Below are 23,440 nucleotides of genomic sequence, written 5' to 3' on the forward strand. Positions count from 1 at the left end.
ATAGTTACTGCAGGATCCCAGTGAAGTATTATGAAATTACACTGAGACTATCAGTGATATTAACAGGCTCTTGCTCAATAACACACTATTCACAGAAGTGTTTACATAAGACACATTTCAGATGTATTTTTCACTCATCTGTCTGACAGAACAGGCACACTTGCCTTTTAAGCACTAGTAAACTGGGTTTCACTGCAAACCAAACCATCGTTTTAGGACTTATATTATGTTTTCTCCTCTTTCAAATGTAACTACATCATTATGTATTGCACTGTGAGCACTGTCTGAACACTCGGATCCACAGCCGTACATGGCTGAACCAATTCACACCAATGGAGGACTGCAGCTAAAAGCAGGGAGAACATTTGTTTCACAGTGTGTGTGTTCTGTCACAGTGGAGCCATACATTTCTGTGGGCTCTTTGTCCTTGTATGATTGGCTACAGAACAGGAACAAGCTCATCTGAGCATTTAACAGGCTGGCCCTGTGGTGAGTGCAGTGCAGACAGGAGCGGGCTGTGTCTGCCGAGCCTAATAGCAGGTCAGAGTTCACGCAGTCGCACACACACGCACAGTTAAGCACAAATGTAACAGTGTGGAAAAACCAAAGCCTGGAGTCTACACAGCAGACACAGGGCTCTTTCTCCAGCCTCGTTATCATCGCAGATAAGCATCAGACCTTCAAAATATGCAAATGGGGCAAAGACAGAAACATGATATTATGTCACAAAATTGGCACGAGGACACAAACACACTTTGCAGAAATTAACCCTCCTGTGACGCATTTAGCGCAAAGAAAAACACACATGGTAATTTTAGCCCTCTGCTATGGGTTGGGACCTTAACTGAGCTTCAGTGGGTACTTTGGTTAGTGACCACAGAGGCAAACTCGTGCAAAAATACATCAGGAGAAACCCCCACCCGAATCACTTGGCGTGATGCTCCGGAACAAGCGCTGCGGCTTGCAGCCTCCCAAGTCAATCCTTCCCACTCTCCCTCAGTGGGATCGAGTGGATTTATCATGGACGAGAACGTCTGAGAACAAGAGAGTGGCGAATTCCACCCTGTGTGCCAACTTGGCTCGGTCAAGCCCCGCGGGAAGCCAGCTGGTCACACATCACACATCTGCACGCATCATTGACAGGCTCAGACTGCAGGGAAACACCATCACACGTACACGTACGAAGACTTACGACACAAAGAGGCGACCGACTAGTCACACATCACTGAAACGCTTACCAAACGGAAAGTCCCCCCCCCTTCTTATTCACTCACACACACAATGAGGACATACACTTAAACTGGCAAATGTGGGCCGTTTCACAGCGTTAGCTTTGCATTTGTCTCATGGTCTGTCATTACTTCCAGACTTCCATGACGGAGCGCAATGGGGAAAAATGCCTGTTTAAAAGTTTCTTTAACTACAAACAGACTCTTGAGCTCTCTGTGTTTGTGCTCGTGTCTGTGTTTGTTTGTACATACTCGAGCGTCTAAGTTCGAATCACACAGCAGTAGCTATGATACGAGCCCGATGGTCAGAGGAAAAACCGTGGCAGAGAAGAGCATCAAAGTTATCCTGTCATCATCGAGTCAAAACAAGAACAAACAGTACGGCAGTAAAAACCACACACGTGTATCCATGTGCACGATACTCTTACATCACAGCGAGAGGTTTCCTTGCAAAACTCATAAGGGATTCCTGAGTGATGTCATGCTGTGGAGCCAAAGGAAGAGGAGGGTATAAATATTTATGGAAAGGATGGAGAAATGTCATTATTTTTTATTTATCACTGATTTATGTGTTTGTTGAACATTCACGCTCCTCCTCTGGAAGGAGCGTGACTTAAAAGAAGTAATGACTGTGGCACTGGATAATCCAGGAGATGATGACACCAGACACACATGCAGAGGCACTTTGTTTTCTGGAAACTCAGACGAATTGTCCTGACTTTAAACCTCGGCTGGTAAACAGACCATAGAGATAAGAAGCCGATCGTAAGGCATCCCTCAAAGATCAAACCTTACTGTGGTTTATGAGTGTGTGAATGTTTGTGTCTGTTACCTAGGTATGGTATACAGGAGACCATGCTCTGGCTGCTTATGAAGTCTCTCAGACGTTTATAGTTGTCTTCTTTGGACATCAGGTAGTCGAGCCGATCAAACGTGGCCTTATCCTTCCGACTCAGTAACTGCACAGTTAAGGGGGAAAGAAAAAGGGAGAATGAGAACAAGAGCTTTAAAGGGGCACTATGTAGTTTTGGAGAAGAAATTCAAATTCAGAATTTTAATATTTACAATCTAATAGAGGTAACAATATATACTCAGATTTAGTTTTTTCCATAACTGAATAAACAGAGGAAAATGAGGTCCCCAGAACACTGTTTGAAGCTTGAAAGGTGGCAGGGTCCGCCAAATATAAACAAAGTAAAACAGTATGAAATTGTGTTGTCCTTCAAGGTCAGTTTGTTTATTCACTTTATTTAGTTACGAAAATGAGAGTTTGTTTTAGTTTGTTTAGGCATAAAAAAAAAAAAACAGCATATGATACATTTCTCTTCTGATCCATATTTCTTCCTCAAGATACATTGTGCACATTTAAACAAAAAAATACAACTAGAATGGGTTAGCAACACGTAAGTGTAAAAAATACACTGGAAACTATTCAGATAAAATGACTTGATGTGTGTTGCTTTCACTCAGCTGCACTGACTAATGAGTGTAATCTGATATACACCAAAGGGCTATAACATCAGTAAAAGAGGAAGGCAACCGAATGAGAATCAGAAATGGAATATATGAACACATGGAGAGATTTAGCTGAAATATGTGTTAATTGTATAGGCTTATTGTTGAAGTTGACGCTAATTGGCCCTCTAGAGACAAACTGTACTGAAGCATTTTTCTTGAACATCCAAAATTTCCACCAACTGACAAAACTAGGGGGGGAGTAAACCCATTCAAGACCGTTCAAATAATGAACTTGTTTTTGTGTTACAAGTTTGTAAAATAAGTAAAATACTTGCTAATGTTCTACCATAATTTGAAGTTCAATGTTAGAATAAAATGCAGTAATGCTGTACAGACTCAAAGCTTTACTCTCTAGCTGGTTTCATGTCTTACTGTACTAGCGACCCAAAAAACTTTAGTGCCAGAACACAGAAGCATGCAGCTTTCAACAGGGTGATAGACTGTTCGCATGCTCCTGTGTGTCCGTTTGCGACTTGTGACAGCTACGAATATGAAGTCTACTCCTGCAGGAGGGCTGCACTGCAGAGTCGTCAGCATGTGGACTGCAGCAGCACTAGTGGCAAAGCTTCAGACCACAGTGAAGCTGATCTGTTGACACGGAAACTTGCGACAATAGTTGAAAGTCCTAATTAGACTTACAGTGATCAAGCGTGTGTGTCTGCGTGTTAGTGTGTGTCTGTCACTATGTCTAAGAGGCAGGTGTGCCTCGTCCTGGCCAGCAACAGCATTTGCTAAATGACTAAAGGAATCTCTCCTGTGGTTTTGTGAACCCGAGTATAGGAAAATTTCCACCATTACATCAGAGCATCATCATGTCATTATGTAAGCTCTACATCTTCAATGAGAACACTGAAACACATTTGCTGCCCCTCAAAATGGATACTGATACATAATTTCCTGCGTAAAAAAAGGTCTACAATTGGATTATGTGTTTACAATGTTCCCACCACAAATAACCTGCTACAATTGGTGTAAAGGTTCTGGGCATGTCACTATGGGACAGACGTGCAGCACTAATGGAGCAGCACTGATGGTTCAGGTTTGTTAAATTCTCTCTTTTTGTATTAAATGGGATGAATTTAAGTTTTTCTAACTGTTCTAAATAACCTTTATTTAAATTTCCTAAACTTTGCCCTTCATCTTGTCATGTCACTCGTGTGCTAGCTCGGGTTGGCCTTCGTTTATGTTTCCATTGTTTTGGTACAGATCTGCGTGACATTCCAAGTTTATTGACAGCGCTCTACTAATAAACCGTTCTTCCCCTCAGAGAAGGGTAAATATACTCACCGCCCATGATTTGGTAAGTCTGAAGATGGGAGCACTTTGTAACGCAGAAACCACAGCCATGACTGCGTGGAGGTTGTTCATGTCGCACAGTTTCTGTGAAAAGTTTAAGTACACAGAACATACATTAAGGCGTGTTTACAATGGAAACATTCATATTGATAGCACAACAATGTCATGTTGTCCGTAGAGGCGTGTACCTTGGCAGTGCGAATGTACAGACTCAGCACCTCAGCTCTGATCTTCAACGTCTGCGCATGGAGGATCTCTCGTACCACCCAAAAACTCGTCTAGAGAGAAAAAACAAAAAAAACACATTACCAAGCAACACTCGCAAACTCACCGAAAACAGACCCGCAACTGCTGACAGAGAAAGATTTATCTCTCATATGTTACATTCTTCAAATAAGATTTCAGGTGAGTACAAAGCAAGACCGGGAGTTCTGCCTTGTTAAATCGTCTTTGAGTCCAGAGCCAAGACCTGGAGATAGTCATGACAAGTCTGGGCTATACGCTGTAAAAAGTAGAGCAGGGAGCACAGGGCAGCTTGCTAACAGCAACGCTCCATTAGAGTCGATTAGAAATCAGTTCTTGAGGAAAACAAGAAATTCAGAGGAAAATCCAACTGATTCCAACTGATTACCCAACAGATACACATCATAACTCCTAATATCCTCAACGTGCCTGTGTGTGTGTGTGTGTGTGTGTGTGTGTTCGTTCAGAGTGCATGGCCAGACAAAGAGTGATGTCGGAAATCTGTCTCTTAAGGGAGAAGCGCTGGTAAGCCAAAGTTCTCATTACACGTACACACACACACAAGTCAGTGAATCAATCAGTGTTTAAGCTCCGGGGAAAGAGGGAATGGAAAGAGGAAAAGGAGAAGAGTGAGGGAAGAGAGGAGGTAATGGGAGGGGAAGTTAGCCTCAACGCCGCAGGGCTCGGAGGGATTTCAAAGCCCACAGCTGTCTGCACATTGTGTTCTGATAAGACCGTCCAGACAGACAGACTGACCATCTCCACTGTTCCTTCTAACACTTTTATCTCTTTCAGTTTCTGAATTAGTCTCCCACTTTGCACAACACCGATTCATCTCTCCCGATATGTGCTCACATAACCGATTTCGTAGTCAACATTCCTCCATTCGAGCCACAGACCACTAGGTGTGCTTCTTGCGTACGTCTATAAATTAAGTGTGCGTGTGTGTGTGTCCTTCTCCACGCTTTCCTACATTCTTGATGTGCACAAATTTTAAACTGCAGCTGGCTTTGCCTACTTTTTCCTGGAAACAGCCCCATGACTTGTTTTTGTTTCAGCGAAGAGGTGAGGAGCAGAGGAGTGAGGAGATAAATTCATCCAGCTTCTCTCTCTCTCTCCATCTTCTCTTATAAACGCACAATTGACACACAGAATATGTACAACAGTAATATATCTCCAGGAAAGAGAGCCATGTGTTTTTAATTTTTACCATTTCACGAGGAGACTGTAAAGAAGACGAGGGAGTGATGAAATGGACAGGTGAAACATAATCGGTCGACCCCGGCTTCAATTGGCTTCTTCTTTGATTTGCATCACTCAGCTCCAGCTCTCAAGATAAACAAGTGCACATTTGCAATAGCTGTGGCCAGGTATGGGCAGGTATCCATGTGTTCTTGAATTCACACGCACACAACCTCACCTGACCTCTACTGCAAAGTTCAGCCCCGAAGACAGTTGCAGTTGCTATAGGGTGGAAACAGTTTTGTGGAGCACTGAACTGATGGGCCAACAGGAGAAGATAAAGCAACATTAAAAGAACTTAACTGTGTTTAATGATGCCTCCTAGAAGAGTGTGTGACAAACAGTTCATGAATGAGGGTGTGGCTTAAAACGTGAGTAGTTTTTGTGGCGTCTCAGGGCGCACTGTCCTGCTGGGGGGGGCTACTGGCATTTGGGAGTGCCGTCGCCTTGAAGTGCATTTCGAGTGGTGTCCCGATGAAAGCCAGGACCCAAGATTTCCCAGCAGAACATTGCATTGTAATGAGAAGATCAATGCTACTCACAACACCTGTCAGTGGTTTTAATGTTGTGGCTGATCGGTGCGTGTTAGTGTATGTTCACTGTTCACTATTCACTGCTCAGTGCGCTACCAAGTAAGGTAAGCAGCTTTTAGTTTCTATGCTCTCTGCCTGTGGAATAACATTCCTGAACACCTGCAGTCTGCTAAAACTGTCAGCTCATTTAAATCAAGGCTTAAAACATTACTCTTTACTGTGACTGTACAATAAGTTAGTTACATAACCTCTTTATAATCTGTTAATATTAATTTGCCTGCTGTTGTTATCCCTTTTAAAAGACAAATTTGTTTATCTTTAACTCTTTGCCAACTTTTCCTTTGTTTTTTTGTGTTTTTAAATGCAATATTAAAATTGTTCAATGTTTTAACTAAGTGGAACAAACCGTAATTGCACGACTATCCGATGAAAATAAATGAAAAAAACTAGCCTTTTCCTTTTGGGGTCTTTGTTATTTTTTTCCCATCATATCGAAATCGTACCGAACAATCACTTCTGTGTAACGTTACACCCCTGCACATTACCACCCCCACCTTTTAGTCAGCTGGTATAAACACAAACACAAACACACTTGACCTCCCTGCCAAATTTCAGCCTCCTAGGATGAACTTTTTTTGTGGAGTGACCTGTGGAGCTGCAGGGCGCAGCTATAAAAAACTTAAAGCTTGTCAGATCTTCCTTCCACCTTCAGTTTACAGTAGACAGGAGTTTCCATCGACTGTAAAATGCGATTCCAATCTGGGAGCAAAACATGCTGCGGCTTCACATTTAGTTTCCTCAGCGGTCTAACTTGATATCTGAGGTCAGTCTGGACAAAGCATGTCTCTCTAAATCGCTATACCACTGGGGTCCATTACAGAGCCTGTGTCCTCGTCAGCCCTGGCCTCCAGAACTACACAGCGATGAGGTCACTCAGAATGGCGGTGCTCTACATAAGTGTGTATGTGAGACTGAGGGAGAGTTTGGGGGTTCAGGGGCTGTGCAGGCAAAGTCATGTCTTTACAGATCTCATATTAAGCCCTGAAGCAAAGATTGTGTCTTTGGTGCAGCGTTTATGAGCGTATCAAGGCCTCCAGATCATGCTGCGAGGCCCCAGCGCTTCAATAATCATAAATAAGCGGAAGCAGACAGATCCAGCCACAAGCTGATAGCTGTGGATCAACCTATTTAATGTCCTGAGGGGAGGAAGGGATGGGACGGAGAATGAAGGTCTGGAAAGAGATGCGGACTACAGCTGACTGACAGCTTGAAATGATGGTTGGATCTGATCCCTAGTGTGTTAACAGCTGTACCGTGGTAGAAATTGAATTTAAGGACCTAACAACCTTTTGTTAAGAATGACCCGGACACCACGTAACACGTCTTGTTACAATGCAGTGATCTGCTGGGTAACCTTGGGTCCTGGCTGGATTAAGTCTGATCCATGCAGGCCCCACCTCGCAACCCACAGGACTCAAAGGATCCGACGCCAATGCCCCGGTGTCAGACTACAAAGGACACCCCCAGAGTTCCAGTATCCATGCCTCGACGGGTCAGACCCAAGTCCGATCCAGAGGCCCCTCCCCTGGGACTTATGTTAAGAGGCCATGTCAATGCCTGGAGCTCCTTGTCATTGCTGAGCAGCTTCTGCGGTGTGGCAGGGCAAACTGTCCCACTGTTGGTGCTTTGAATTTAGGGGCTGATCGGTGTAACACAAGGATTTTTATCAGGCACATTTTTTGTTTTTTCCACTGAATTCACACTAATGTGATGTCTTCTGTAGCTCTTCCCTTCTTGTTGAGAATATAATCTATCCCATTTGGTTATCATCACCACCAATTCTTTATAACAGTTCTTATGATGTCTGAATAAAAACATTTTCTTTTTTACTACTGTATGCAAATTGCTAATTTGTCTCTGCACAAAACCTAATGAAATGAGATGACTGTGCATTGTTCATAATGGGTTCTGAATTATTCTCTTCTTGCCGCCTGTTGAATACACTGGCCAGCTCTCTTCTGTTCCATTGGCTTCCAGAGCTTTAGTGCCAACAAAACCAGGACTGAAGGAAGAGGAATATGGCTTCGGCTCATGCTAAGGAGCTTTCTGGGACTCTCCGCCCTCCCAATCCAAGTCCCATTATCCAAAAAGCTCATTTTCCTTGGCTGCCGGCTGCTGAAATGTGTGCGGCTAACATCTTGAATCACCGTTTGCGATGTGCTATACATGGAGAAGTTTCCACAGCAACACATTCTTGTTAGATCATCTCATATTTATACTGGAGGACAGTAAAGTGGGCGTTAAAGGAGCCTGGCAAAAACACTGGAAGGGGATTAAAGGCCATGGCAGCCCCTTACATCATTACCCACAACTTCCTGTTGATGATTTCACAGGGCACTCGGGGAGCATGCCATACGCACTCCTGCCCACGTTTGGAAATTTTCCTAAACGTGCTACAGAAGAACATCATTAATGTCATGGCCAAAACCAAAAACCAGCTAAGGACAAAATAAAATGCCTTCCTACAGACCCGTTTCACCTGGGGAATAATTATGACGTATATGACTAGCAGGGAGGAGATTATTAGGAGCTGCCATGACAAGCAAGGCTTCAAAACAACCAGCTCTGGGAGAGCTAGGGTGATGATTTAGTGCTTGGAGGATGGAGGCAGAGGACAAGATGGAAAGAGGAGCTGTAATCTCTCCCTTCCTAGCTGACCAAGGCTCGTAAATCTTTAACATTACATAAGGGGCTGTTTTCTCTCTCCTTGTAGGAGAGACCGGAGGTAGCGCTGCCTATGACAAAAGTGAAAAATGGGTACGCGTCTCACCTGGTTGAACCTGCGAGTGAAGGCCACGACATTTGGAGCAGAGCTGTGCTTCTCCTTCTTGTTCCAGCCGCAACTCGACAGCTCCTGAAAACACACAAACAATCAGGGATCTTGACATTATGCACTGAACCACAGCATCTTTGGTATATGCAAGCATTTTACTGAATGGGTTTAACAGTCTAGTCAGAGGTCACTCGGTGGGAAATGGAGAGGAGCGCAGAGAGCGGGACATGATGGAGAGAAAAGCAGATGAGGAGGAAGAAAGAGAGAAAGACTGAGGACAAGATCCAGTCGGAGGCTCAGAAAGATTAATGGTTGACTGCAAAAACAAACTGCTAAAACTATGCTGGAGCACGCTTTGTCTCAGAATCAAGCTCAGTACTCATTACTGATTAAAACTATCCCAATGCCAAGTAGACAACAAAGCTATGCACTGATTCCTACTCAGAATTCAACTAAATATAAAAGATACAAATGCCACATTAAAAGAGACGAAGGCACAAACCACAAGCCGATGTAAACATTGCTGATTTAAAAATATTTTTTTAGGAACATTTAAGTACTCAAGTACTGTAATTAAGTACAGTTTTGAGTTACTTCCATTTTCTGCTTCTTTATACTTTCACTCTCACTACATTTTGGAAGCAAATATTTAACTTGATACTTTTATTTGATAACTTTACTATTTACTTTGCAGATTACATGCAGTATAAGAGCCAAAGTAGCACAGTTTTAAATTAATTTATTTAATTGGCAATCAGATAAAAAAAAAGAAGAAGAAGAAGAAGAAGAAGATTCCAATAATCGCTGAATACAGGATCTGATAAACTGCCAGCGCAGGCTTACTTCTGATTGTACTTTTGACACTTAAATACATTTAATAAAAGTTATATTTTAACAAGCTGTCTTTACTTTACTCAAGTATGACTTTAAGGGAATTTTTACAACACTTATCAAACATCAAACATTACAGCACTTCGTTATTTCTTTACTTAGACTGAGCAGAAAACTAATAAATGACAATTTCGTTCTGGTTTGATAACACGGTTTTCAAAAGGCAGGGCCGTGATTTTGGAACTTGCACACGGAAACATCCCAACAACACACAAACAGTCACGTCTGTCAGAGTACCAGGCTGGACTCAGTTTGGCCACGGCTTCTGACCTCAGTAGTGAGGTAAAGACACAGACCACACAGACACTGCGAGGGGAGCCCCCGCAGGCTGTCCACAGGCCAGGGTCACAGACGTAATAGTAGGAAAAATGTTGTGCAAGCTCTCCTCATAATCCCTGCCAGCTCGGCCGACTTGTGCTACAATATGAACAGCTGAATCAGGCTGCGGCTCCCCCCCCACACACACACACACAAAATACCCCCTGTGAGACTGACTGTCTGGAAGCTCGACCAAACTGCTCACAACCTCCTGAGCTGGAATGCATCAGGACAACGCACTTGCAAAGAGAAGTCATGCTCGGTCAGTGGAGAGTCTCTGAGTCATTAGAGGCAGCCAGCGGGGGTAAAGATCCAACATATCAAATACAGATGTTAAAAGCAGACATTAATGCGTGGGCGAGGTGATGCCTCGGGGCCCATGTTTCCTGAGTCAGGATGAGGATATGGGGAGAGGAAAAAGGAGGACATTGGAGAGAAGATGAGAGGATAGTTAAGATGATAATAGGCAACACTGTAGAAGACCTGACAGCATCTTCCCACAAGGTTTCCTAGCCTTAGTTGGAGCATGTTGTCCTTGTCAGAGGATGGAGCTAAATCTGAGGCAGGACACACTCGCCTGTCTCACCATCGTTTATTTAACTTCAGTCTTTTTTAAAATAAGCGCTGCCCTCCTCCTTCCTGTCATCGTGTCAATCATTCTCCAAATTCCACTCAACTTCCATGATGGTTCTTAAACAAAGACGTTCCACAGCTCGTGGGAGGTGGGTGTGTTTGTGCAGCTCGGACCACCACCTGACCACCCAGGTAGGTGGCACAACCGAGAAGAGGCACGCAGACACTCCTACGTCTCGCCAAGACCGCAATATTTCAACAAGCTACACTAACCCTTTAATACTAGACCACCTGGGCCTGTCGTCTGATCTAACCATCCATACATCTGTCCGTCCAGCTGAAGCTTGAGGTGGAGGCTTGAAGTCGTTCAGGCTCTATTGTTTTCCAGCTGTTGTGTAATAACGGATGCCATGCCTCGAGTGTGTTCAAGCAGCAGGGAACAGATCCACAGCCTCTCCAGAAACTAATAGGATTTCATTTCCTTTATTTTTCTTCTGCCCTTATAGCCTCATTTCACACTCATTCCGCATTACAAACTGCAGGCAGCTTTGAAAAGAAAAAAAAATATCAGTCAACAGTCAAGTCTTTGGAGGAAAGCTTTGACGAGGCAGCTCTGGTAAGGAGAAGCTTTTAAATGCTGCAGTAAAAGCGCGCTGTAAAAGAAGACTGCTCGGCCAAACCACAGACAGCCTGTCATTTCCACATTCTGGTCTGGCCGAGCAGCGTTTTCATTAAAAGTGCGTTCCTAGGGGGCTGCTAGAAGCTGGCTGTGTCTGCGCCGCTGGGTACATATAGCTAACATGAGGGCTTGTCAAGGAAAACTGACGTCAACTCTGGCTCTACATTTAATTAGCCTACAAGTTGTGATCATTAACAAATAACTGATGGGGTAAAAGAGCATTTTTATGGCTCCAACCGAAGATATTAACAGAGATCAGATTCTTCAGCCAAACATTACTCAAATCTCACCCAAAACGTCCCCAATATCGATAATCAGTTCTCATTTTTCATCCACTAAGCTTCGGTTTGCAAGTACATCGTGAGAGGTATTATGTAATAATGGTAAAGGCTGAATAAGATAACCGTCTGCAGCTAAGCCACAAATTGCGATGACCTCATGTGAGAAACCACAGCAATTCCTTTTGTTTTTGTCCACATTGTAAATGGAAAACTGAAGCGTCGGGATCTCAGGGAATATTAGGGAGAGGCCACAGGCCAAGACGAGAAGGGCCGATAACGGTGAGGAACAGTGTGGAAAAAAGAAGGAAGAGGAGGAGGGGAGGAAGATCGAGAAAGAAGGAATTGCCCCACGGAGAAAGGAGATGGTGGAGATACAGTGAGGATGACAGGAAGGAGCATGATGGAAAACCTGCACAGTCTGTTGCTGATCTGTACTTCAGCTTGTAGTGAGACAGAGGAAACCTGAACTGAATGCCAGGTTGTGCCAAATTTATGATCGACTGCTCGTCTACAGATTTATAAGAAAAGAAAGAAAGAAGAAAGAGCAGAGCAGCAGAACAGAAAAGGAAAGGAAAAAAAGGACAGAAATATGGAAAAGAAGGTCGTAAAATGCATTGTTGTCTCAGTCCAACCGTTCTAAACTATAGACTCTGGCAGAGACCGACAGGCCAGCGGCATGCTCCGCTGCTTTGCTGTATGGAAAGAATTACTTTTCCAGGAGTTCTTTGAGTACATGCACTCTATGTGATTCTCATGGAAGTCAAGGCCATCAGTGACTGCATGTGCATTGCGAATTTGATAAAGATGATGTTATCGTAATAGTTACTACCATACTAAAAAACATAAATAAAACTATACATGCATCATTAAATGTGTATTGATGTTTTGTCTCCCACTGACAGATTCGAGTATTCCACTGGTTATGAAACTTTGGAAAAAATCCTCTGTGACGAGGGAGCACTTGTCATCGTAGATTTTTTTTCTGTCTCAACTGGCAAAACATTATTTTCCCCACCTTCCCCATGATGAATGTGTATTGACCATCATGCTGACAGGCTGTTGTGTGGGTGGGATTCCCTTCTGTGATTGCTGTGAAGCAATTACGGTCCAGTCCCTCCACCAGAAAAACAACATGTGCAGACTGGAGGGCCCTACAAAGAGCTTGCATGCAACATTGACATCACACGCACAGTTTTGATGACAATGCTTGAGTAAAACATTTTTTATCGCGAACAACAATACGCCTGCAGGCCTGAGTGTGCGAAACGCTGCCGTCCTCAAACTATAACCCATCATCGTCTCACATGAGCCCTTCAATCTGGTCGGAGGACTTCGGCGCTGGGTGCTCTCAAGACATGTGAGGAACTGACATACTTCATGGCGGTACGTAAAAATGCAATCTGATAGCTATTCCCTGCGAGCTGAAGCGAAGCTTGCCAGGGAAAGCCACTAAATTACTTACTTGGCTTTTGTCGTGTCTGTGTGTAAAAAAAAACAAAGACTCCCCTCCTGGAACCCCCCTTGAGTCCCTCTACATCACTCAATCTCTCTTTTCCCTGCAGCCTCTATTGCATAAACATCCAGCTGTAGATCATCAGCCACACGTCTGATTATGAAATTACAAACGGCCCAGTGGGACAGAGAAACAGAGAGAGATGAAGGTGCCTTTTATTTCCACTTATTTCCTTTTTATTTTCACTCAGACGTCATTTTGCCCTCTACATTTCTCTCTCAGCTGATCCATCCACGCTATAGTGAGCTATCCGATCCAGATAAACACATCCCGCCAACGCTACAACCCATTGGTAATCACTACCTCGTAAATTTGGATGAGAAAAAGATTTAGCTACAAGTCCCTTGCATCCCTTCCCCTGCTCCTCTCCATGATCCGTCTTGTCATTTTAATGGCATTTCACTCTGCCAAACAACAGCCAAAGAACATATCAGCAATTCAGCTGAGGGCTGTACATTAAACATCGGTCTGCTCTGCACTACACATTACTTTACCATCAGAGAAAGAAAAAAAAAATTCTGGTGTTGCCATCAATTATACCTGCGCGCCAAACAAAACACAAGATGCTCTGATCAACAGCTATATGTCCATTTCTCTGCCATCATTTTGTGCTCCTCCGTGACTATTGTTCTTACGAGGGTCCGTTCAGTGTTGGCAGTGTCATATGAGCTGTCACTTGCACCTCATCAAAAGCAGATGTGTTTAGATTGTGTGTTTGTCTGCATGCATCCAGCTCTCTCTTGAGACCCTTTCCAATAGCAAAGAGTTATTTAGAAAAACTGGCCTCTTCAGTGGGAGGAAAAAAGGATAGTGAAGTATGCTTCCTGCCCAGAGGGGGTTGGCCAGACTTTATACCATCTCCTCACACTGTTTTTTGGTGTCTCCATCCACAGTTGCCATGTTATCTTTTATTACTATTGTAACAAACAGTTATCTTTTCTTCCTCGTCCAGAGGGCTTGGCGAAGACGCGTCAGGGCTGCTCTCCATACATCTGCTCCATGTCAGCATTGGAACACTTCGGTTAATGTGATCTTCTGTCTGGGGCCATTTTTTCCACTTCCTGCCAGTGTCTGTTTGTGCGTCATATACACATGTAGAAATGTTGTAAACAAAGAGCGTGCATAATACAGCTTGGACAGTCAGCCGCTCTCGTTCTCACACGCTCTCACATTCATATTATATTAAGACAGTTATGATGTGTTTATGGAGAGGGGAAAAATAAAACCCTCAGTCATCGCTAGTTTATGGTCATTTTGAATATTTCGAATAGCGGTTATTAAGGAAACGACTGCAGCGTTGGAAGAAATGTGGAAACGGTAACATTAGAGCAGCTCAAACATGACAGACTGCTGATACAGAACATTAAAGCCATGCAGAGGACAGCATTTGCACTATGGAGTATTAAGACTAAAGGGCAAGCTCAGTTTATCTGCAGTTACATTCAAAGACCATGCAGTATAATCCTTTTTTAATCAGTCTGACCACAGACCAGCAACACTTGGAACCAATATGGAGGAAAAACTGATTCCTCTGTTGTTTGTTACTGTGCAAAAAGTCAAAATATGTCAACTTTAATGCCTCTGAAGGACACCAGGACATGACTACGTTCAGTAATGCATGAAATTCTCCGGAAGATATCATATTAAATTGAGTTTGACTACCTCAGTCAGAGCTATTCTAACTGCAACATATTACATGATGGAAACTAACACTTTGTTTCTGAAAAATGAAAACAACTTTTCACCCCAATCATGTCCATTACTGTTGATAATTTATTAGCTAACCCTTCCTTAGTTACCAGGCATGTGTGTACAAGTTGATTTCAGTGTAACGTGGCATTTAAAGGGTGCTTCAAAGGCTACAATGGGCTGCATATCAGTAAAAACATCATTGCACAACTCAAGGATTCAACCAAGTTATTTAATATTTTCTTTTTCAGGCAGAGAGCCGAGTGAAACAGCAGGCGCGCACCAACACACACACACACACACACACACACACACCTGCTTTTTCCATTTTCCCATCATGTGTCTGCAAGGAGGGCGAAGGGACTGACAGCAGTGGAAACTTTGGTTGAGTTTTAGTTCAGTCATGGCAGTGAAGCGCCTTTTTTTTTTTTTTAAGCCAGTGCTTGGAGACAAAAGCACAGCGAGAGCAGGAAAAGGCCTCTCTGGTGCACTTAGTCCCTGCCAGGATGCTGCTGCTGGGTCACTCTGCACACTGTTCGCTCCAGGCAGCAGCCTTCATCTCCTTGTCAGCCCTCCCCCTCAATCAGGCCAGTCACCTTCCTCTCCTCTTGCCCCACCCCCCCACTACAGCTCTCTCGAAAATAATCTCACCATCTTAAAGCAAAAAATAAAATCCCCTGTGCACCTGACCCTTTGCCAAATTGCTACACTGGACTGCAGGGACACATTTAAAACCCACTCAGTCGGTCCAGACTGAGAGCAGGAGCATGTTTGCATTTAAAAAGCCATCGGTGGTACATGAGAGAATTCAGCCCTGTGCAGGTAACACGACTGGTCTGGAGCCCAGGTGACGTCAGTGACTTCACTTAGAGTGGAGAAAGCTATTCTTCAGAGACCAGCCCTGAAGAACGCTAAATCTTTAGTCTTTTTCAGACACAACAAACTATTTACAAGACTCAAAAGGTCAATAGCTTTTCAAGAGTTCAATTCAAGAACTTTTCAAGCACTCCCTCATCATATACAGGTTGCTCTCCTTTCTACAGTTTGGGCAGTACGCCTTCATTTCTGTGGCTCCTCACTGTGGCCACTATAATACCTTTTGTTAGCCAACCAGTTGTCATCAAAATGACAGCCTGACATGTTGCTAAAGCAAAACAAAAACTACCTGCTCCATGAACAGAGGACATCAGAGGACGGACACTCATTCTGAGAGTAGAAGGTTGCTCTCATGACAGCAGGTTTACACCTGATGTGAAGCAGAGCGAAACAAAAACAAAAACTCTTTTCATTTCAGCGCCCATGTCAGTCGATCTATCTTCTGTCTGGTTCCGGCTTTTCAACAACTATATTCAAATTCATGAATATTCCTTACCCTGAGAACAAAATGTTTAGAATTAATCATTTTCCTAACTATCATGACTGTATGAGCCCTGAACAGGAGTCTGGGCATCATGCCAAAGGAGTGTGAGGAGTGTGTGTATGTGTGTGTGTTTAGCTGAGACTGAGACAAGTGATGCTCATATGCACTAGCAGGAGTCAGACTGTACCACACCACACTGTGCTGCGGTCTGTACGCTGCTTTTATAAGCCCACAGTGGCCAACCTTAAACACAGGTTATTCACGACTGCTGTCAGTAAGGGCCTAACAATCCAAAGGGGAGACAGAGCATGAGCTTACACTGGATTTAACTGAGGGAAGGGACAGGGTGTGCAACACTGGGTGAGACACATATGTCCTTTTCCAGCGTATGATACGTGGCTCTGTTTTGGAGCTCTGATCACAGCTGCTCATAGCACAGAGTGGTGCAAGGATGTCAACCGCATGGACATGTTACAAGGGAGAAAAGAGAGAGAGAGAGAGAGAGAGAGAGAGAGAGAGAGACAGCAAATGGAGGGAGTACATTGTTAAATACATTTATATTAAATTATGTACATTTTACACTGAGCCTTTCCCTTTTGAGTGCTCTCATTGCATCATTTGAGATGTGAGATTCAGGCTGAAACTCCCCACCCTCGAAAATAAACAACTATGCGTGTTCAAGTGGTAACAAACTCAACAGCCCCACTTGATTTCTCACACTAGATGTCAAAACGATTCCCAAAAAAAGCCGTCAACACCTCTGATCTGAAAGTAGCTCACCTCTGGCTGGATGGCTTTGAACACAGGAGCATCCATGAGTGTAATCTGGCCCTGGAGGAGACACAACACAACAGATGTTAGACTTAGGCTATGTTCAGACTGGCACTAAAGGAAAGAAATGCACATTTCCCTCATACCAGACTGCCATATAGGAGTTGGATTATTATCCACTGGACACAAGGCCGGAAAATAAGCACACACGTAAAAATTGCTAATATTTTAATTTTGATTTCATTTTTTGCAATTTTATTTAATTTTTCCCTAAAAAAATATTTAAAAATAATGCTGTGATTTTTTGCTAGGGTCTGTACCAAACAAGCATGTTTCCTAACATCTGGAGAATATGATTTATAGGCCGCAGCGTCTCTGCAGGACCACAGTGCTTAATCTGGTATAACAGTCAAACAGTCACACATTCTACAATATCAAAAATGGCAGTTTCAACAACATTTCTATTATTAACTGGAAAAAATCCTTATTGTCTAATCTAAGGCCAATAAACTAATAGTTCAATAATAAAAACACTGCTTTTGCTCCTCCCATGCAGTTGGGTGTGACAGTGATCTTTTGACTATCTGCACTTATTCATGCCTTGATTTACCAAAGAGTGATGTGAAATCAAAACACTTGAGGGAAAACAAGATAAAGAGTGCCCTCTTGTGGTTGAATAGGGTAAGGATCTCTCATGAACAAGATAAACATCACAGCATTAAATAAGAGTACAGGCATAACGAGGAGCATGCTTCCATTGATTTATTATGGAACGATCTTACGCAACATTATTCCTCACAACAACTTAACTCATATTCAACAGAAATGTGACTTCTGCTTGCTCATAGTTGCCATGGAAAGTTTGTGCAGAGGCAGCCTGGGGTAAATCCATCAGTGGCTGCTTGGCACTGCCAAACATCATCAATTATTACTGATCCAAACTCTGACCCCATTTCCTCCTCCATCATCCCACCTCCTCCTGCCTCAAGTCAGCACATCACATTTGTGCTTACTGAACATTTCTTTTTTTTTTTTTTTTACAAACACAGGTTAACCAGAGAACAATGGACGGACACTTTAACTTCACTCACTGCATATTCTTCAGGGGTGACCTTCAGCACGTCAAACACGACAGCATCGAAACTCTTCTTCAGGTCCGAAGAACCCTTATCGCTGAGAGATTCTGAGCTGCTGCTCCTCTAGAAAACACACCCACACAGAACAGCAGTGTAAGGTAGTAGGAATGATGGCTGTGCAGTTAAGAACAAGGTTATCACATGAAAGTAGGGTTTCACAAAAACAGACAATAAATACAGTTCCAGAAAAAAATGCAATAAACTGATAAAAATTTAAAATAATACCAGTTACAATAAATTGATTAAACCTTGCTACTTATTCTGACATTCTTATGAAAACACAATTGGCAATACTGAGGTCAGCAGGAAATGATCTACCTATACGTAAGGTTTGAGAGGGTTAAATAACGGGCATCATGGCAGAGCACAGCTACAATTCACTGAAAAATTGTGTTGACCGAATATTTCAGTAAGAAAAAAAAACACTCAACTAAATTAAGTGTCGGAAAAAGGATGCACAAGATTAACTTCTTTAAAAGAATGGATGGGGGTCTCACGAGTGGTTGGGCCTCACCTCAGACAATGTTGTAACGGTGGTGGTGATGCTTGATTGACCATTAGGGAGGTCCATCATTCCCACACCCTCTAGTTCTAGCACAGGAGACCATTCATCATCCTCAGCTGCAGCAAAGCCCGGCCGGCCCTCTGAACACACACACACACAAAATATGCAACAGTGAGTGCATTTTACATTGCATCTTTACCATTATCACCTGCAAACAAAGCAGACAGATCTCTCAGACTGTTGCAGCAGCACCACCTGCTGGCTGAAATGTGGCAACTGAGGTATTTTCAGGTCCAGCTCATCATTACAGGCTACTACTGAGAACCTCAGAAAATGAGTTATGACTGAACTCGAGATGGTAAACGTGTTGACAGGTTCAGCGGTTGTCCCCAGAGGACTTGTGAATGCCATATGGTCGTGCACTTTTGCAGCCCGTCATTTACTACGAAAGACACGAGAGAGGACAGGACAGAAGGAGCTTAGGCTGAGTATTAGAAAGAGATCTTCTGTGAAAGGGGTTTGGAGAAAGCAGCTGTCAGTTCGAGACACAACTCTAAACAGCTTACAGTCGAGACTAGAGGATGACCCACAGCCACCCTACAGACCAGACTCAACTCCTTTTTTCCTTTTGTCAAATGGCTACCGGAGCAAAAGGTTTCCAGAAGAGCATGAACTGGCTGACTGAATAGAAAAAAATCACCAGGAAGTTGTACTGTCATCTCAATTAGAGCTGCAGCAATTAGGCATATTAACAACACAAGCTATTGAAGGCCAAGGTTTCAGGTTCATATTTTTATTTGGGGGTCCTAGTAGAATATGTTTACATACATTTTTTTCAAAAAACACATTATTTTTCTCATATGGCGCATTGCTGCAGCAGCCCTTTACACACTGTCTTGAATGCTCCGTTTGGAGTGAGACACCTCTCCTCTGTTCAATCTTTGGCGAGAGTTGCACATGCAGGATGTAGCCAATCAGAGGCAGAGTAGGGCGGGTCATAACCATGGCTGCAGTATGGTAAAGCCATATATATTCTATAATATATATAAATAAATATACATATTTATATAACATTACATTATTGTTACATAGTGACACACATAAGTTATGGAAGTAAAGGCTCGACTCCAAACCAGGCGTTTCAGGCAGTGCAGGAGCAGTGTTTTCTCCCTTTGGCGTGAACTTTGGGCTTTTCTTTTACTTTGCAGACCTTTTACATGCACAAACATGCTACATAAGACAATAAAGGAAAGGCAAAAACCCCAAAAAGCATAATATGCCCTACTTAAGATAGCTTATTTTCTTTTCCCAAATGTCAAAAACACAAACAATATACAAAACTGTAATGAGCAGCTGATTGTTATCTTTATAAATAGTTTAAACAATTAAATCAATTATCAACATTGTCACATTTTTTTCCAGTAAATCAAATAATCAATGAGCACTTTCAGCATGTGGATCAAGTACAGTATTTCCATTGTCTTCTTTCAATGATTGGAAACAATCCTGGCACCTCTGCCATTTTACCTCACACAGTATCAGTCACAGTATCTGAAGAAGTCTATTTGACAATATCATGTAGTGTACATGTATCCATGTGTGTTATTATCATAATCTATACCTACCTATGACTGTTAGGACTGATGGAAACACAGCAAGAGATTACTAAATCTTATGATGATTTCTCGTCTGGGGGCTCAGTGATGATATCTTAATATTCTTAAATATTCTTCTCTGCCTGTGACTGAAAACACCTCAGAGACTGTTCTTTGCCAAAAGCACACAGAGAGACAGTAATGAAAAATAAGAAGCTGCTCAGAATACTAAAGGCCAGCAAAGCCATCCCTTGTGTATTTGACAATGCAAGCCTCTGTGTGTGCACGCGTGCATGTGTGTGTGTGCACGCGTGAATGTTTGTGTGTGTGTGTGTGTGTGTGTGTGTGTGTCGGTCTTTTTGGCTGCCTCATGGCTCAAGCTAAAACAGTCTGTGCTTTAAGAGCCATTAGTTTCCTTCCACAGTTGCATTCTGCTAAGCCAAGAGTAAACACCACTACATCACGTCAACTCTCCTCGCAGTGTTGGTGTCAGCAGGGCATAATTTCACCGGAAGCAACAGCCAGCCTTTATTTACAAGACTGAGTCTGTCTGTTGTCACACTGCTGTAATTACATTACTTCCTGGTCTAATACGTACTGTACGCATTTCTTGTCTTTTTGTATGCGGTGCCCCTGGACTACGATGTAAGATGTCAGTGAGTGTGTGAGTTTAAGTCTGCCGTTGCCACACAAACATTCAGCCATTTTGAAGGACTTTAAAGCTGGAGGTGAGGATGTTAAAATGTCATAACATAACCGGCAACTATCTTTTTATTCAAAAATAAACACGTCTACAACTAAACTTTGCAGCACTCTTGTGTACTCAACACAATAAGAAATGTACAGTCATATTTGCTCCACTAACCATGATGTGTCCAAAGGTAATCAAATGCAAAGAAGATTAAAAAATCTGTTGCTTTACAACCCTGCAGGCCCAACGCCAAGGCCATACTCACCAGTTGTGTGTCAGATGCACATACTGTTGGACGTGATGTTAGCCTGTTGCTCTGTATTGCTGTCTTTGTCTATCGAGTCCCGTCTTTCTCTGAGGCTGGCTCCTGCCGTCTGTGTGAAAAGAACAAAAGGCAGAGACAAAGGCAGCGTGATTCTTCTGAACATGACGAAAAACCCACGCACACATTAGAAATCAACACAACCAAAAATCCCAAAACCTGATCTGATTATCAAACCATCGACCGTTTCATAGACCAGATCTGTATGTTGTGATGGAAACTCTTCTGAACTATGAGCTTTAGCAACCATGAGCTCAATGCAGAAAAAAAATGGAGGGGATTGTTTGACAGAAGTACTTGAATATTTCAATGTTCTGCTTGTTTTTACTTCTAATCTACTACATTTATTTGATAACTTTAGTCACTAGTTACTTTGCAGATTCAGTGTTGATAGCCTATTACTTGTGACATGTAACCAATCAGGGATATTGAGTGAGACCACAGACTGATGACCGCAGACAGAGAAATAATGTTGCCTCAGCGCCAAATTAGCACATTTATGAATCAACTCTGAAGATATGATTATAGAGTAGATGCACATTTCCTGTCTGGTGATACGGTCGGTGGGTGTTGTTCGATGGAAAGAAAATAGTTCCTCCATAAAACTGTTTAAATCAAGGTCTGTAGATTATCTTCAGTAACCAGGTCATGATTTTTGAGAGACACTGCTATTGGGTTTTTATTTTTTGGTACTTGAAGCACCACAAACAGTGCCATATAGTTCCATATATTCAAGACGATATCTCCAAAACTCTGCAAGTCACACAAATACAATCTAGATGGATTAACAGCATTAAAGGTAAGAGGAAAAATATGTATTTTTGATTTGGGGTGAACTGTCCCTTTAAATACTATAGATTTACCAGTGTATACGTCCACTGTACCCAGACTGTTGGCAGCTGACTTCATAATGCATCAAGTTTAAATCCCATCCTGCTCTTTGCCTCCAGACTTCTTTCATAACTCACATTAGCCAGTAGGTGTCTCACTACTCTAAGACATAACCGCCTGTGTGATGGACTGTGTGGGGCTCGGCTGGCTGAAGACAAAGTGCTGCATGCTGGCAGACACTCTTTGGCATTCAGCCATCAGGCAGGGGGCTAAGATCTCCTCATCCCCTCCAGGTTGTTATCATGCTGGATAGACGTACAAAGCTCATGAGCAGAACAAACAGTGGATTAAGATTTCCACTATACAAAGTAAACTTTAAACCTTTGCTGACACAATCCTATACATTCCTTCAAAGATCACATCTGAGCAGGGTAACAGCCTCCCAGAGCTCCACTCCAGATAAGTTTTATGAAAGCAGATTTTCGTGCTAGGAATATAGAAATAACATCTCCAACGGAGGAGCCCACGTCTAGTTTGTGTCACTGTCACAAAACAAAGTGTTCATCTGTCACTGTAAACACCCGCTGGCAATTGTGCTCATCTGCTGTCAGTCATGTCGTTTGCTCTCCGTCTAAGCTTCCTCATCAGTCATGATCTCCACCGTCCTGGACTGGTTTACGTCTCATTATATTACAGCTCCTTACGACACCCACGCCTTCAGCTACGCTACTTCAACAAAACACAGAGAGAGACAACACCCCCTCCTTCTGAGTCACTGGCCTTCCTGTCCAATCCTCACTAAATGTAAAAGCCCCCCACCCATTCCTTTATCTGGTCTCGGCAACATCCACGCAGGTCCAACAGTGAGCCGAGCTGAATGTGTTTTGGTGACATAATTCGCTAGCTTCGCTTGCCGAGGTCCAAGTCTAGGGAATGTTCACACTCCCTGTGGAGGGTAGTGATAAATTTGAGCATCACTAGGTTAAGACTTCAGGAGGGCATGAGACGGATTAGAGGAGGATGTTGAGAATAAGAGAGGAAGGGTGACAGAAAGAGGAAAGATTCATGTTGGAGCTTGTAGCGGAGGATGTGTCGTCCATTAAGCTCTATGTGACTCACTGCGCTGAGCGGCAGGTGCTGTCGAATCACGCCTCTGTGAATCACCCGCCTCCCCCTCCTCCCTCGAGCCGCGTTACCAGACTGCTTTTTGACATTCGCATACATGCTGCAGTTCAAACACAAAAGGCGCCAGCAGCCTAACAGGCCTCGTTACTGGAGGACACAATGCAAAGTGTTTTCACGTGTCATCATGCACATGCCGGGGTATTTGTGCATGTGACGACGCATTCCACATCCTGCACTGACCCTTTACATTCCGGTCTCCAGTGGCC

The 23,440-nt window shown here is 43.1% G+C and overlaps 1 protein-coding gene across 2 annotated transcripts in view; it reads right to left on the bottom strand.

The window, feature by feature from the left end:
- The window catches only part of ralgps2 (Ral GEF with PH domain and SH3 binding motif 2), a 73,207-nt gene that overhangs the window by 30,913 nt on the left and 18,854 nt on the right, over positions 1 to 23,440 (bottom strand). For both annotated transcript variants that reach the window (XM_084356061.1, XM_084356062.1), the window contains exons 2-9: positions 21,162 to 21,270; positions 18,620 to 18,750; positions 18,061 to 18,168; positions 16,979 to 17,029; positions 8,892 to 8,975; positions 4,232 to 4,321; positions 4,035 to 4,127; positions 2,062 to 2,188 (exon numbers count right to left, since the gene is read on the bottom strand). In XM_084356061.1, coding sequence (XP_084212187.1) covers positions 2,062 to 2,188; positions 4,035 to 4,127; positions 4,232 to 4,321; positions 8,892 to 8,975; positions 16,979 to 17,029; positions 18,061 to 18,168; positions 18,620 to 18,679 — 613 coding nt within the window. In that variant the 5' untranslated portion in view covers positions 18,680 to 18,750; positions 21,162 to 21,270. The remainder of the gene's footprint in view (positions 1 to 2,061; positions 2,189 to 4,034; positions 4,128 to 4,231; positions 4,322 to 8,891; positions 8,976 to 16,978; positions 17,030 to 18,060; positions 18,169 to 18,619; positions 18,751 to 21,161; positions 21,271 to 23,440) is intronic.

This window comes from Pagrus pagrus (assembly GCF_965226575.1).
Source record: "Pagrus pagrus genome assembly, chromosome: 6".
Lineage (NCBI taxonomy): Eukaryota > Metazoa > Chordata > Actinopteri > Spariformes > Sparidae > Pagrus > Pagrus pagrus.